General features: G+C 47.4%; 1 protein-coding gene across 9 annotated transcripts in view; it reads right to left on the bottom strand.

The window, feature by feature from the left end:
- The window catches only part of LOC118513755 (protein spire), a 122,917-nt gene that overhangs the window by 75,165 nt on the left and 33,012 nt on the right, over nt 1-14,740 (bottom strand). For all 9 annotated transcript variants that reach the window (XM_036059923.1, XM_036059922.1, XM_036059925.1 and 6 more), the window contains one exon: nt 13,421-13,455. In XM_036059923.1, the coding sequence (XP_035915816.1) occupies nt 13,421-13,455 (35 nt within the window). The remainder of the gene's footprint in view (nt 1-13,420; nt 13,456-14,740) is intronic.

The raw sequence follows: 14,740 nt of genomic DNA, 5'->3' as shown, positions 1-14,740 counted from the left end.
TCTATATCAGGAACTGCTTGTTTATCATGCACGCATTAAGTGACAGAGCTCTTTCCACGTTGTTGTCAACATTGGACCACACTATCTCACTCATTACCGGCATTGATTTAGTACTTCTAAACAGACAAGCTTCAAGCAATTCCCCCATCAGTAAGCCTTTAATGTACGTATCTTCAAGAAATTCGATACCAATGCTTGGAAAGCAGACCACCACCAACTTCAACTTTAACTCCAAATCTTCGAAATTCATTATTGATCTAGTCCATTGGCACAGTACCCTTTACGCATAATGCAACGTCTACAGACATTTCCTCAATCCGTATGATGCAATTCGAAGTGGGATGGATTCAATTGCTGCAGATGTTGGTGAAGTTGTATCTTTTCGTCTCAACACCTGATCGCTGATGGCTAATTATTGATGGCTTGTTATCGACTGGCAGACTGCTAGGCTCTTCTCCGGGATTGCTTATTTTCGTTCGCTTTTGTATTCGTCTACTTTGCGGCTAATTATTATTGCCCAAGTTGTAGAGTAGTTGGCTGCTGAGGCTCTTTCGCATTGAAGATTTCACAAGAACGAATGAATTCGTATTTACGTACGCCATAGTTATTCAGATCACCTCCAACTAATATCTTTCGATAGGAGAGAAATAATTTAGGACATCTTTTCCCTTTAATTATTGATTCTAACATCCTGTGCCAATGCTAATACAGACATTTCACCTCCAAAAACCCCCACCGTCATGAGTGGTAATGGAAAAGACACACGACTTCCTTCTTTCTGACAGCAGAACAATCATCGAGACAATTACATAGAACAAACTTTCTAGAACTTTGTCCAGCAAACAGTCCGTCTACGCCGGTGCTATAATTTATGTTTACCAAATTATTACCCAAAACACGAATCACTACCAGAAGCCTTCAGAACACCAACCTAGAGCGCTATTATAAGGCGCCTGTCTATTATGGAGCTTGGGCAAGCAAGATAATTTGGGGCTTTCCATCCACGGAGAAAAAGCACCCGCAGAAAGGTAAAAGAACTCATCATCGACTAAATTAGGAGCAAGAAAACGCCTCCCAGAAGGTGCGCGGAAATCAAACCGAACGAATCGTACGCCGAGAGCAGCAAGATTCTAATAACACAGCAGGAAAGTCGGGAAAGCACTCAAGAACCTTCAATTTCTATTTCCTTCGCGTCAACCCATCCGAACATTCAGCGCCAGCCGTGTGCACCGTTCTAAAGAAAACATGGCCGAACGAATCTGAAGCCAATTACAAAATTTGTAACCCACCTCCATCACTCGTGCCGGAAAACGGCCTCAACCACCACCGATGGATGCTGCTGCAAACCAGAACGAGAATCTGTATTGTTATGCCAAATAACGTTCGCTGGAGATTCGTTTTTTTTTCCTGTCGTGTTACTGCGCCTCTACCATATGTGCGCCAGATCTCACAAGCCTCGCCAGCATGGGGCCGCACACCAAGAACATGTAAATGGGTTCATTGAGCTTTCCGATCGAAACAATACGAATGGTCCGCCGAATGACCACCGATCAAGCGTACCTTCATCGTTTATGCCGAGAATCCATTTTGCAACACACAACATACTCTCCACGTGCCTCTCCATCAAGTCCGAACGGCGCCAACCTCCCCCCACCCTTGTCCACTTCTTATACAAGGGGTTTCCTCGGAGATTGGCTTAACTTCACCGCAAGAACTTCAGCGCTCCGCGCCCGTGGAGCCACATACGGCGAGAATGATTCATACCGAAACTATTAAACTGACTCCAGCCACGAACCATTCACGTGCGACACGGTCTCGTTCGGAGTTCTTTTGACGTAATGGGTTGAGCGCGATGTAAGGTACGCGAACTGGCAGACCAACCTACAGGATGTTGCGCAAGTAGGATTCTTTCCGCGCAGAAACACTCCTGTCTCTTCGAGGTACCAGCCACTCGTTTCTTACGACTTCGACAAGATCAACAATGGTCACTTATGACTATCAGATCAACCATCAACACAGTCCAGGCATCCTCGTGCACTTAGCTTACATCGCCAAGCAGCTTTGTAATGTATTAGCCAATGCACGCCTTTAAAATGTAAGGCACAAATTGGTCTTTTTAAACATTGAATAATGAAGCAGCAGTTACGACCAAGACCTGAAGCTACTCATTAAGAATTTAAGTACATCCTCAAAACGAAACGCTTTACAGCTTCCCACGCGCTTTCTTTCTCACTCTCTAACTAACCGAATCCCTTTCTTTGGCTGTACAAATGGCAAGAACCTTCCCCGGTTCTTCTTGCACTCTGCCCCGGGCACGATCTGCCGCCAACGCCGCAGGTGAGCCAACTCGGTCTTGGAGAGGCTAGTTAAAGAGTTAAATGACCGTTGCTCAGATCTTCCGAAGCCAGCCTTCATCTTGGGCGGACAGGACATATTGTTTTGCTCCCCACAGGTAATGAACAGGTTTCGCTACACACGAGTTCGCTATTTAATTGCAAATGCACATCACGCGGTACCACAGGACAGAATATTAAATGAAGATCACATTCGCTCCAAGCGTATCGTCGCTGGCTCAAAGTTTCGGTTTTGTCCAGATCAATTGTCTGCATGATGCAACGGGCAACTAGGAAACACGAAGTGAATCGATTTCTCCCGAACGATTATGCCATCGTGGACATCGTGGAGAGCCTGGAGCCACAATTTCCACTGCTGCTGCTGCTGCTGTTCCGGTTTGGGACAGCAAAAAAGGTGAAGACACGAGACAAATTGCATAACACAAAGAACCATAAAGCGCCTTTTTTGGCGAAAAAGTATAAGACTAAAGCCCCCTCCCCCAATACCCAAGCTACAGCACGAAATCTGTAGGAACTTCGTCGTCGAACCTGATTAGTGTTCGAGAGAGGTACTTCCACTAATCCAAAAACCTCCCTGGAGATGATGGGCCCATTGGATACGCTGTGTGAGCACAGCCTGTCTGGGGACTAGAAAAACGCATAAATTTGCAAATCACAACTCACATCTCAGCCCCGTACTGGTCTGTCCGAACGTGACTGAAAGGAAGTCGCAAGGCACCCATTGGGGATTCGGGAAGGGACGTATTGTTTATGCTGCTGTTTTAATGTGCCATACTTACTTCGTGTCTGCAGGGAGCAATGGAATAAGTTTGCAGGAAGGCTACATCCGATGTACACCCCGAAGAGCTCTGGAAGGGTTTTTTTGTTTTGGAAACACCACACCACAACGTTCAACTTCAGCTTCCACCAATGCCCCTATGCATGGTCTGAAAGCCTATAGTCAACACAGAAGGAGTTGGGTGACAATTTTTGGCGCCTTAGTTTGCGACAAACCCTAACCAAAGTCCTAAGCCGCTTAGATGCAAACCTTTGGGCCACATACTCCCGACGCCGAAAGGTCAGCAGTGGCGTGACCCGACAAAGTTGGCCAGGGGCTGGCGATCGTTGGCGCCTACTATAGTCGCTCATGAATCATGAAGCTGTAGCTCACGAAATAAATTCATCATTCTTGCCGTAAACTGGATTCTACTGAGCGTAATGTCAACACCGGGCAAGATTGCGATCACTTCAAGGTGTGGAAGCGTGTTGCTTCAAGAATTTATGACAATCGTTCTCCGGCATGTCACTTTGATGGCAATGGAAGTATTTCAGGAAATTCGGGACATTTTCGATCCATAAGCCGGATATTCCCCAAACATCAATCAATCATTACTATTTTGTGTCTTTTCATCGTAGTCCCTACCGGGCACAGCATAAACATCGTCACACATTCTGTTATCAGGAGAAAAACACACAAATTGCGATAAGAGGTGTGATTCCCGGAATGCTAGGCAAGACACCAATTTGCCATAGTGCCATGCAGACTATGTACGAACAAAAATGACTGCAAAGAAATTTTTTCCAACCACACCTTCACGTGCTTCGGAAACGCATCCAAGAAATGCGAACCATCCCGCTAGACATTTTAAAAAGTCCAACGCTCTCCTCTCTGAAGTGAAGCGTCCCCTCCGGTCTGATGCTATTTTAGGAAGGTGGGACACCGTCAACTAGCCACCCGATTGGATTGGATTTGGTGGAATTAGTTCGCTTGGGGTATTAAAAATAAATTTGTTCCCATCGGCTAATCGAACATCGGAGCGAACACACCGCACCAGACGGTATGTAACGCACGCCGGGATCGTCCGAGAAAAAAAACCGAACGAATGTCTCCCCATTTACAACACGAAAGCAACACGACGACGACAATAAGATATTGGATCTTGGAGAATTGGTGTATTTTGGGGACACGGTTGGCCTACTAAGAGCCCATGCGCCGAGATTCACCACTATTTCTGGAACATGACAAATAGTCACATCGATTGACCTCACAGGTACGGATCGTTTCTTTAGGATTCCCCAACCTAGACTTCTCACACGTCAGACGTATTAGATTAAATTTATTTTAAATGGCTTCTTGGCAAGCAGCATTTTAAGGGAAGTTTTTTTCATTCGTGCTTCGTGATTTGTGAAATTCGGGTTTTGTGATAAATGTCGGAACATTAGAATTGCTACAGCATTATTGATCGGGTCTTAGTACCGCAACGGCCAAAAACCGCGCAATGCGGCAAGTAATAAGCGGTTTCAATCAAAACTTTTCCGACCAAAACTGTGCCCGTCCGCCTCTGGTATATGGCACAAGACGTAGAAAAGAAAACCCCAAGAATCTCAACATGGACATTGTGTTTGCAATATTGACGAAAAATGTAAAGTAAGGCAATCTTTCGTCATTGACGCTGTCAAAAGCTTGACAGCATTTGAGCCTCATTACCCGGCCGAACATGAAAAACCGGCGGCACGGGATCCGTTTTGCAAAACCTACTACCGCTGGATGCGAAATCGTGTAGCCTGCCGGCGGCAGCCCTCTTTTGCGCCCTAGCGTGATGGAGAAATTGCTCGCTTTCGTTGGGGTTTCGGCGCCGCCGGTCGAATGACCTAACGTTTAAACGAGCTTCGGCTCTTCGCTTGCAGAGATCCCGGGGTCCAGAGCGAGCCATCCTTCGAGCAGTGCTCCCGAGCACCCTTACTGAACGATGCATGTTTAGCGACACTTAGGTCGCCGGCCAGCAAACTGGCCCCAAGCTTCATGACTTGGCGTCGCGAGAGCAAACCGTAAGCCGTGAGAAATTTTTCTTACGCCGATATACCACCCGACGCAACTGGTTCCCACTGGACCACCACCCCCCCTGGTCCGGTAGTGCAACTTCACAATCAGCTCTCGAAGATAGAGCTTGGCAAACATACCAAACGGGATGACAACAGCGAAAGACTGGATATTGGAGGGCGGTCGGCAGGACCTATGGAAGTTCCGAAACGCCTTCTACCGGCGGCAAAGGCACACTGTGTATGCAGACAAAACCCCCTACAGCCATCAGTCGGCGGCCTATCTTTGCGGTTCGCGTTTTGAAATGGTAATACTTGGCAGTGTTTATCTGGCGAAAAAACACCAGTTACCTCACCAGACCACCGACCCGACGGTGGCAATAGCCCAAAACCCTTTTTGGACGACTCGGCTCGGATCGCGGGTTGGTCATTCGACTTTGCCAAATGCTGGGCTTTCTTCGGTCGCACCATGAGGCTGGCCTGCCGGCTTCGAAATCGAAAGTGCACGATTTTAATTGTCGTGATCAATTAAAATGCAAACTTCCCCACCGAAGTTTAGCCTCTGCATTGCGCACTTTCTGCGCGGTTTCGCGTGCTACTGTGTTGCTCGACACCGAAGCAACAACAACAAAAAAAAACAGGGGGCGTCTGCGACCACTGCGGAAAAGGTTATTTTGGCTGTTTGGGCAAAGTTTGCTAAATTGATACCATCCCCACACGGACACCACGAGGCGGCAGTGCAATGTAATACGAGGTTGCGTACCGAAGATGTTTTTTTCTTCCCATTTTTGAACCAAACGGAAATGTTAGGCGGAAGTTGCGCCTAACAAAGGTTGGCGGTCCTCGTGGATGTGTCCGCCCTGCCGGTAAAGATGAACGGCTGTATGTAATGGACGATGGCTTTTCCACACACACACACTTTCTATTTTCTGGTCAAGAAATTGAGAGAGGATCCAGCATCGGTGCGGTATGTCCAACACGCAGAAGGATGTTATTATGTCGAACTCGAAATTATCCACCGCACTGAAGGTAGACAGCTCCTACCTCTGCTCTGATGGCGAATGGTAAGCAAGTAGAGTTCGCATGTGTGCAAACAATTTTCCAACCAACTTCCTCCGTAGCACACACACACACACCCAAGAGCGTAGTGCTCCGCAATTTCGTGTGTTGCAAAATATCATCAACGGCGACCAATTTTCGAGCAGTTGTGTACCTTTTTTTTTATCGTATCGCCCTCGTGTAGACCTCCGGAAAAGGTCCAATGCATAACCGCAAAGTTCACCCCTGCAACGTTCCAAGTGGGTTCGAATCGAAAACGAAAGTGAACTTCGCCTTGGTTGCGATAACGACGAACGTATGGGCCGAGTACATGTACAACACACCTACGGCCTACACCTTGGCCCCCAAAATCAATCTTTTCCTTCCAAAGCCCGAGCTGTGCAGAAGACCACCGTCGTGGAAGCAACACTAATGCGCACCCTTGAAATGTCTTGTCCCGGGCAACCCTACCAATCTCGGGGCGGAATGGGTCGGAAATCGCCACACACCAAAACATAAGCGAGCAAATGATGCACCACAAACCGAGCAATGATCGGCCATCGAAACCTTAGCAAATTATACCACCGGCTGATGGTTTAAGTACTGCTGGCAAACGGAAAACCAGACAAGTGAGCAGAACGTGCGTGTAACGCTGGGGTAACGCTTTTACAGTTGCGAGCGTGTTTCGGCTTTCTCTGGGGCGTTGAAGTTTGGCGGGATATTGATTCTCCACACACACAGAGGGCGTTATCCGGAGGATACAACCGATCCACACTTAACGCACCGAGCGCGGCCGATTCTACTTAATAGCTGGGTGTGTGCGTTGCTTGAACATCGTGTGGTAATGCTGCAATGAGATAATCACACGGGACCAACCAACAATCCGGTAGCCAACAAGATGTCTCGTGCACTGTGGTTATTGCATTAAATTCGCGGGCTGTTTCGCAGGCGCCCTCCACACCTAAACAATGCGGAAAGTGATACGATTGGCAGCCTTTGGCTACACCTTAAACTCCTTCCAGCTCCGTAGCAAGTGCTCCGCAAGCCCGAAGGTGCCGAGGCGTGTGTATAAATAATCATTAATCATAGTCATTTCATGGTGCATGCTTCGGTGTGCCTGAAGGCTAACTTCACATCCTTTGCGCTACAGTGCTTCAAGGAGCCGTCACATAAAAGAGCTCTGAAAACTCTCTCCTACTTCACCTTTTTAAGAGATCTCGTCCAAAGAATGAAGCAAGGACATCTCACCATTTCGGCAAACAAACTTCACAATATCCTAAGTATCTGAAGAGTATTGCTTAGCTAAGTCTTTGACGTTTCACTTTTCTTTTTCCAACTCACTAATGGCTACCTGTCTAACGCTACTCTCCTGTGTACTTTGATTCTGACAACCGTAATGGAGCAGCTTTTGTACTCCTAGGCTCGACACTTTGATCGCTAGTACCTTTCAAACCCCAAACCGTCTCGTCTAAGGGTGCGCACTAGTAACAGTATCTACACACACTGGAATTCCACAACTAATTGTTACGATCGGACAGCATGGTGAGCTGAAGTGGTTTGAGCGACGTCGTCGAACACAACATGCACATACGAGGCACTCCTTGTTCGTCTATGCTCCTGGGCCCACGTATGCTGCAGCCCCCTACGATGACCGTGAACTTTCGCCTACTCGAGTTTACATGCGCACCAAGCCAAAGACAACTGCCCCCGTGGGGAGTGCTTGGAGTACGTGTCAACTCACGCGCATCGCACACACCACACAAAACAGCATATCCCTGCATCGGAAGGGTGATTATTGCAGGGCATCCCGATCCGGCTAGGGCTGAATTTAATTCCAATTTCACCCGACAGCGTGTGTGTGTCATGATCTCGTGATCACGCTCGTTTGCGTTTGCACGATGCGAAAAATGCATCGCGGCGACCTATTCGATCATACGACGACGGTGTCGGCGGCAGGAGTCACCACATTCCGAAACGGGACGCACGCCTAGCTGGCCAAAGGATGACAACGATCGCGGGAAAACTGTGCCATCAGCAAACGTGCATCTAGAAATTCGAGACCGCACACCCGGTCGAGAAGCGTCCCTGGTGGAAACTTTCGCTCTCGGGGAGCTCTCGAGGAGGAAAAGTAGATTTACCGCTTTGCTGACCATAATGCAGCATTGGAAATTGAGCGAATTCGACAGTGACTTGCCACCAAGTATGTTTGGAGCGAGCGATTCATGCTGCAAAAGTGAAATTATACGAATTAACACGCGCGTTTATAAATAAACCATGATAAATGCACGATTTAATCTAATAATTCTCATGACCCCAAGGAATTGACCCTCGCTCAGTCCTATCAATCGGTGCCGTGAATCATTCTATAGGTCACCGTGACAAACACACGGAAAATCAATGCATACCTTGGGCGAACCGGCGCACGATTACTCTATCGTTTATGATGACCATTTCTGCACCACAAGCGTCATATTCACACAACACACAACATTGGCTGAAATAGGCCATAAACACGGCCGTTAAATCGATAAAAATAAAACCCAACCCCCAAACCTCCCAAACAGGCTGGGAAAGGTGAGGTCGCGTGCATCGATGACGTGGGACCCCAAAAGGGATCGAAAGCCCCAAACCACCTCCTTTCATCTAATCAACCATTGTACTCCCATGGGCATGGACATCGCGATACGGTCGCCGGCTAGAAGCGACGGCTAGAAGACTATGCAAAAGTCCATGCTTCAGCCACCAACACTCGCCAGCAATCGATCGAGGCCCTGGCTGGTGGAAGATATGGTTAATCGTGAGTCGCCAGATCCCAAATATGGGTCAAAAGAATCTTTATTCTCACGCCCCCAAACGATCAACGAGCGCCTTGGGGACGTGAACGGAGAAATTATCTTCGGTTGGGAGGTTTGTGATACGACGCATACATGCTCGGCAACCCGTGGAATGAAGCAGTATCATGAATTTCACTCCAGCCAGGCCGGGACCGTATTTCACAGCCCCTCTAGATGCCCCCGGGGGTATAGAAGAAAAGCCTCTCTGTCCTTCCGTACGAGCAAACCTGGCTGGCTGTGGTGGCTAATTTGGAGCCACACGCCATTGCAGCTGACGTTGTGTCTCTATGGTGGTAGAGAGCTATCTGTTTTTTTTTTTTTTGCTATACTGTTGAGTGGAGTTTTATTGAAGAAAAATATGGAAATAATCTAACCGTACACAGCTAGTGCAGGCATATAGCTCCGGGGACAGAAAGTTGCTGATTCCCATAGAGCAGCGATACCCGAGTGGAACTCTACTAACCTTAGCTTTTAACCCTCCCTGCTTCATCATCGATCGACACAGCGAGCGGATCTTCACCACAAGGCCTTCTCTCTGCACGGTGTGTGCTTCATAGTCATTTCGGCCAACGCTGGCCGATAGCCAGAAGCAACACAATACCTTCCAAGATCAGCAAAAGCATGTTCAGAAATGAAGCTTAGCTTCAAGTATCAGAGCGCTGTAGCCGCTTTCTTTTCCTTCTGTTAAGAAATAAAACTCCAGAGTGTATGGACATCATACTTGGACTGAGCACAGTCGCCGATCGGCAACAAATTTCTTCTATATCGGAGAGCGAGAATCATGCATTAACGTTTCGTCTCGAGACTCAGGGCATTTTGGAGCTCTAGTTTGCTGTTCGTCCATAGTGTATCACTGACTGCACGTTACTAAACATCCAGCTAAATGACCCACGCCGCTCTTTAATGGTGTCCGACCATTCGCTCCGGGGGCAGAATCGATCGACAAGCGAAGAAACCTGTGAAGCCCAACTTCAAACACATTAGCACAATGTTTCGATCCTCTCCCTGCCGAGGCCTTTTCCATGCTCTGCGAAACTATGTTTAAGATTACATGCAATGATACACGCGTCATCGACCAGTTTAGCTCTCTCTCTCTCTCTCTTTAGATCTGATACTCTATTCCCATTCGCTGTATCGTTCAGTATCGAAATTTTAAATAACACACCATATGGACGTTGGCTGTGCTGCGGACAACCGTAAACGCCATCGTAATCACAATGTTTAGACACCGAACGCCTCCGCCGCAGCCTAGATTGTTTAACCTGGATATGACCGGCAGGCTCACAGTTATCAAAGCCATTGGACGTTGAAAGTACAGCACTCTAGAGAGCTGGAATCCGTTCCGTAGTAGGTCTATGCAAATCTGCTTTCTACACCAAACTCCAATGAACATTGATTTTCATCTCAATTACTGGTGCCAGAGCAACAGCAGCGCCTTTGGCTGCCGTGTGGCCGAATACCGAAAACAGAAACAAAGTAACAGTTTTTCGCACACAAAGGACCTGTCCGTGCGGGAACGGAAACAACCTGTTTCCCAACTATCAACGCCTGGACCACCACTCTCTTTGGGAAACGCAGGGACGATTGGTAAACGTAGCAATAATCATAAATAGGTCACCCGAGTACTGCGAGGTGCCCCCCATGCGATGAAGACAGCCTCATCCAAGAAGAGAGGGAGTTGTAAAAAAGAAACAGTAAGGAGATGGGTTGGCGAATGGCTGTAGCTGGTTAATTTTATTGCTTCTTCAGGATGAAGGCTCTCGGAGGCAACAATTCCCTATAGGTTGGTGGCCCAGTTTGAGAAAAAAAAAAGGAATGTAGCCCTGATCCGAAGAAGGGTCACAAAAAGTCAAACCACAGAATCGTTACGAACAAATTTACCTAAATATAGACACTAACTGTGCTCATCACTCAAAACGCGAACCCGTCGTCTATGTAAAACCGGGCAGCGGGCAAGATTAGCCAAGCCTGGAAGCTATCAAAAGTGAAAGGATATAGATGATTGGATGCGCGTTGCATCCTACTTTTTATGCGTTTTATCATTGCTGAAACGATCGTTAGGAAATTTAATTTTACCAGACCCACCAACAACACGGTGCCACACGTGGCAATAAATCAATCCAATACGGTAATGGATTATTTAAGACCATAAAATGATAACCTTACTGGTTTCAAATTTTACTGCCACAAAACAAAAACCATGGCACTAACCAACCATGGGGAGGGATAACGAGTGCGAAGATGTTGTGGGCTTTTTTTACGATCAATACGTTCCTTACATGTGCACCGGAAATTACATACAAGAACAAAATGGCAACGGTGAAGAGGAGAAGAAACATGGAGAACCGAAAGGGTAAACCAAACCCACGACGCCTGTCACGCCGGGTGAGCTGAGCGACCACCAGCATCTCGCGGGACGACAATCCTTCGGTATATAGTCATCCAATTAGACGCATAAAAAATCTAGTCATATTTCATCCATTTTAAGACCTTTCTCCTTTCGACCGGTCGCGCCCTGTATCTCAATGGCCGGTAAGCCGTATCTCTTCTGACAGGTGCATACTACGTATCGTGTGCTGTATTGCTGTCTTTCTTTTATCCGATGCATAGCATCACGGAGCCTGCAGTTCGGTGCAGCATTCACACGGACCCAACCCTTTTTCTGTTGTTGAACTTGACCTTTCTACGGTTAAATCTTGTGTGTGTGTGCGTGTTCCTGAATATCCGAAGGTCTTGCTTAAAGCGGGACCAAGAATCAATAACTTATTGGAATTATCGCTCTCGTAAAATCCATCCTGGGGGTTCCTGATCTTTGATCCCATGTTTAACCAAGAATGTCTCTATCTGAACTTCTTAAGTTGAGTAGGGGTTTTCCATAATTGGGGTCTGTCAGCTAAAGGATATTTGTTTTTAATCATTAAGCTACGATCTATTGATTCAAACCAGTAGTTTTAAATACAAAAACATCTAAGTTTGTTAAAACCTGCAATTATCTATAGCAAAACTAATAATTTAACCCAGCAGGTGTACTAGAAACCCATTCCTTGTATCGAATCTAAAAATATCAAACCACGTTGCCAGCACGGATTTAGGTTTTCAATTAACATTCACGACATTCTAACAGCTGAATGGTTGAATGGGTCTCCGGTGCACAAGCGAAAGGCCCTTCCTATCAGCGATAAGCATCGCGAAAACCACCGAATTCCACTGAGCGTTGCTTGTTGCTGTTTCAATTATCATTCCAGCGACACCCGTACAGCGATCCGCGCGCCGATTTACGCCTCACAGTCAAGCCAACCGTCAACAGCCATTGAGCAAACCGTTCATTCAACACAACAACTGCAAAGAAATTTAGATTGGCAATCTTAAACCTTCCACCGTCTTCCAGCTCAGGAAGACCTCAACCGACTCCGGTTCCAAAAACCCCAGTGCATCAACCTTCCTCTGCCGGTGCGAATTCACTCCACAGAAAGTGAAACCATCCTGTCAGCCATTCTTCGCTCTGCTGCGAGCTTTATTGCACTCTAAACCGGGCCATGCCTAGGATCCGCGTGCGACGTTAGCTAACGTACGCGCGGGTCGAAACGGTTCGGTTGGCTTGGAAACTTCGACTTCGTTCAGACGACGAACTTGACCGTGACGGCTTACTCAACGGCGACTTCCCGCATGGTCTGCAGCAGGCAGGTATCCGGGCAGCCGACCTATGGCTTTAAGAGTCTCTCGCGAAAATAATCGAACGCGCATCAAGCAGCAAAAAACCGACCACCAACTCTAGAAATTCGTGAGCCACGATTCGCGAAACCAAAAGAGAGACGCAACCACGTTAAAAGCGGTTACTCCCGGGGGTACTGACGACCGATGGTCCCGGGGTCCCGAAAAAACCCCCAAAACCGTTCATTCGACGCACAGACATCCGTTCCGGCGCGTCTAACGGGAAATGCAAACGGAACGGCACCTAATGTCCGCATCCACGGCCGACGCTACGGTACGACCGGGGTCAGCGGCTATAATTACACGATCGCGATAGCGCCGGACTTATCTGCCACTTTTAATCAGATGTGATTTAATTACACATTGAAACGCAGTCACCGATGGGGATTTTGGTCGTACCGCGAGCGTGCACGCAGCATATGTGCAGGAGATGATGTTGAGAAAGGACGGTGTGATCGTACTTGCGACGATGTTTGTCTCGCGCCCGGTGGTGAAATCGTTCGTCAGCGATAACAGCACAGTTGATAGGAGGAACTACACCGACGACGACGACTCTCAAATGAGATACCGACATATCTCATCTGTGGTAATGCGTAATGTGGCCCATTCTCTTCGCACGGTCGCGCATGGATCCGTCTGCCGTGTCATCTCCGCGGAGTGTGGCAAAATGCGACGAATACTCACCTTTTTCTGGGTCGATGGAATGCACAGCTCCTTATCTGTGGGTGAAACACGCAGAGAAAGAAAACAAACAATCTTTAGTACATATGACACTCTTGCACAAGGTTGTTTTGGGATGTGATAAAATCAAGAGAGAAGGAGACACCAACTATTCCCCAACAGAAAAAAATAACATCGAATGATAAAACTTTGTTTTTTTCCCCTACGATTCTACGATGTCGTGTGCTAAGATGCTTTTAATTTTGAAAAACACACTTCAAAACCCGGCCCAATGTATCGCCAAGAACCTGCCGACCGACTGGAACCGGAAGATCTGTTCAATATTTAATTAATCAACTCAGCAGTAACGGTCTTAATGAGGCGTGAATAGAATGGATTAAGGCAATCAAAATCAACAACAGACAGTCCCGCGTCTATGCTGCCGACCGTTTGCGACCGGCGTTGTTCTTCAAATCTAGCTGGCCACCTCCCAGGTACGAGATAATCTAACACCCAGCCATAAATTCGCTCGCTCTATTCTACTCAATCAAGAATTTTATCACGCAAGAAGCGAGCGACTCATTAAAATAAAACGGATCGTAATGATGCGCTAGGGGAGGTTTCTCGGTCGCGATACGATGACAGCTGTATTTTCCTCCCGGGACCACAGTGGAATCTATCTTTGAAGACTTTTATGCGCCCTTACCCTATCAAATCCTACACACCAGAGGTCTCGTAAACTGAAGAACAGGTGCACAGCAGAGCGATCTAAGACATCCCCTTCAATCCAATCGAACTCGAAGGAGAATTTGGGGAAAGAATTCTACCTCATCGGAACTCCCTAAACGTTGGCCATTGTCTGTGAACTTACGCCGACGACTGAGGTCCAGCGACATGAGTGTGGAAAGCACTCAAAAAAGCTTGGACAACAGAGCGATTGGAAATCGGAAAACCGGTCGTTTCATATCACCGGACATGCTGCTGGGAGACGCCAAACCGGACACCGTAGACCACACCGCCACACCAATTCATGTTGCATCCCGTGAAGTTCTGGACCAGTGAGCCATCCTCTCCAAACCTTCACGGTTAATGTAGCCCCAGCGTTCCGACCGATATCCGAGGGCTGATTTATTGCTGTGTGTCCACCGGGACACACCAAAACGCGTCGACCCACACCATCCGGGAGGTAAGAGAGATAGTTTGGCAGCACAGTCTCATTGGACGTGGATTACAATTTATTCAGCAACAACGCTATATCCCGCGTGAGCACTTTAATCACTCGCGTAAGCAGTTCTCTGGAGGAGTTTTTTTACAGCTTTCCTTCGTGTTTTGTTGCTTTGTTTT

Source organism: Anopheles stephensi, chromosome 3 (genome assembly GCF_013141755.1).
Source record: "Anopheles stephensi strain Indian chromosome 3, UCI_ANSTEP_V1.0, whole genome shotgun sequence".
NCBI classification, from domain to species: domain Eukaryota; kingdom Metazoa; phylum Arthropoda; class Insecta; order Diptera; family Culicidae; genus Anopheles; species Anopheles stephensi.
This window is presented reverse-complemented; position numbering and strand designations above follow the sequence as displayed.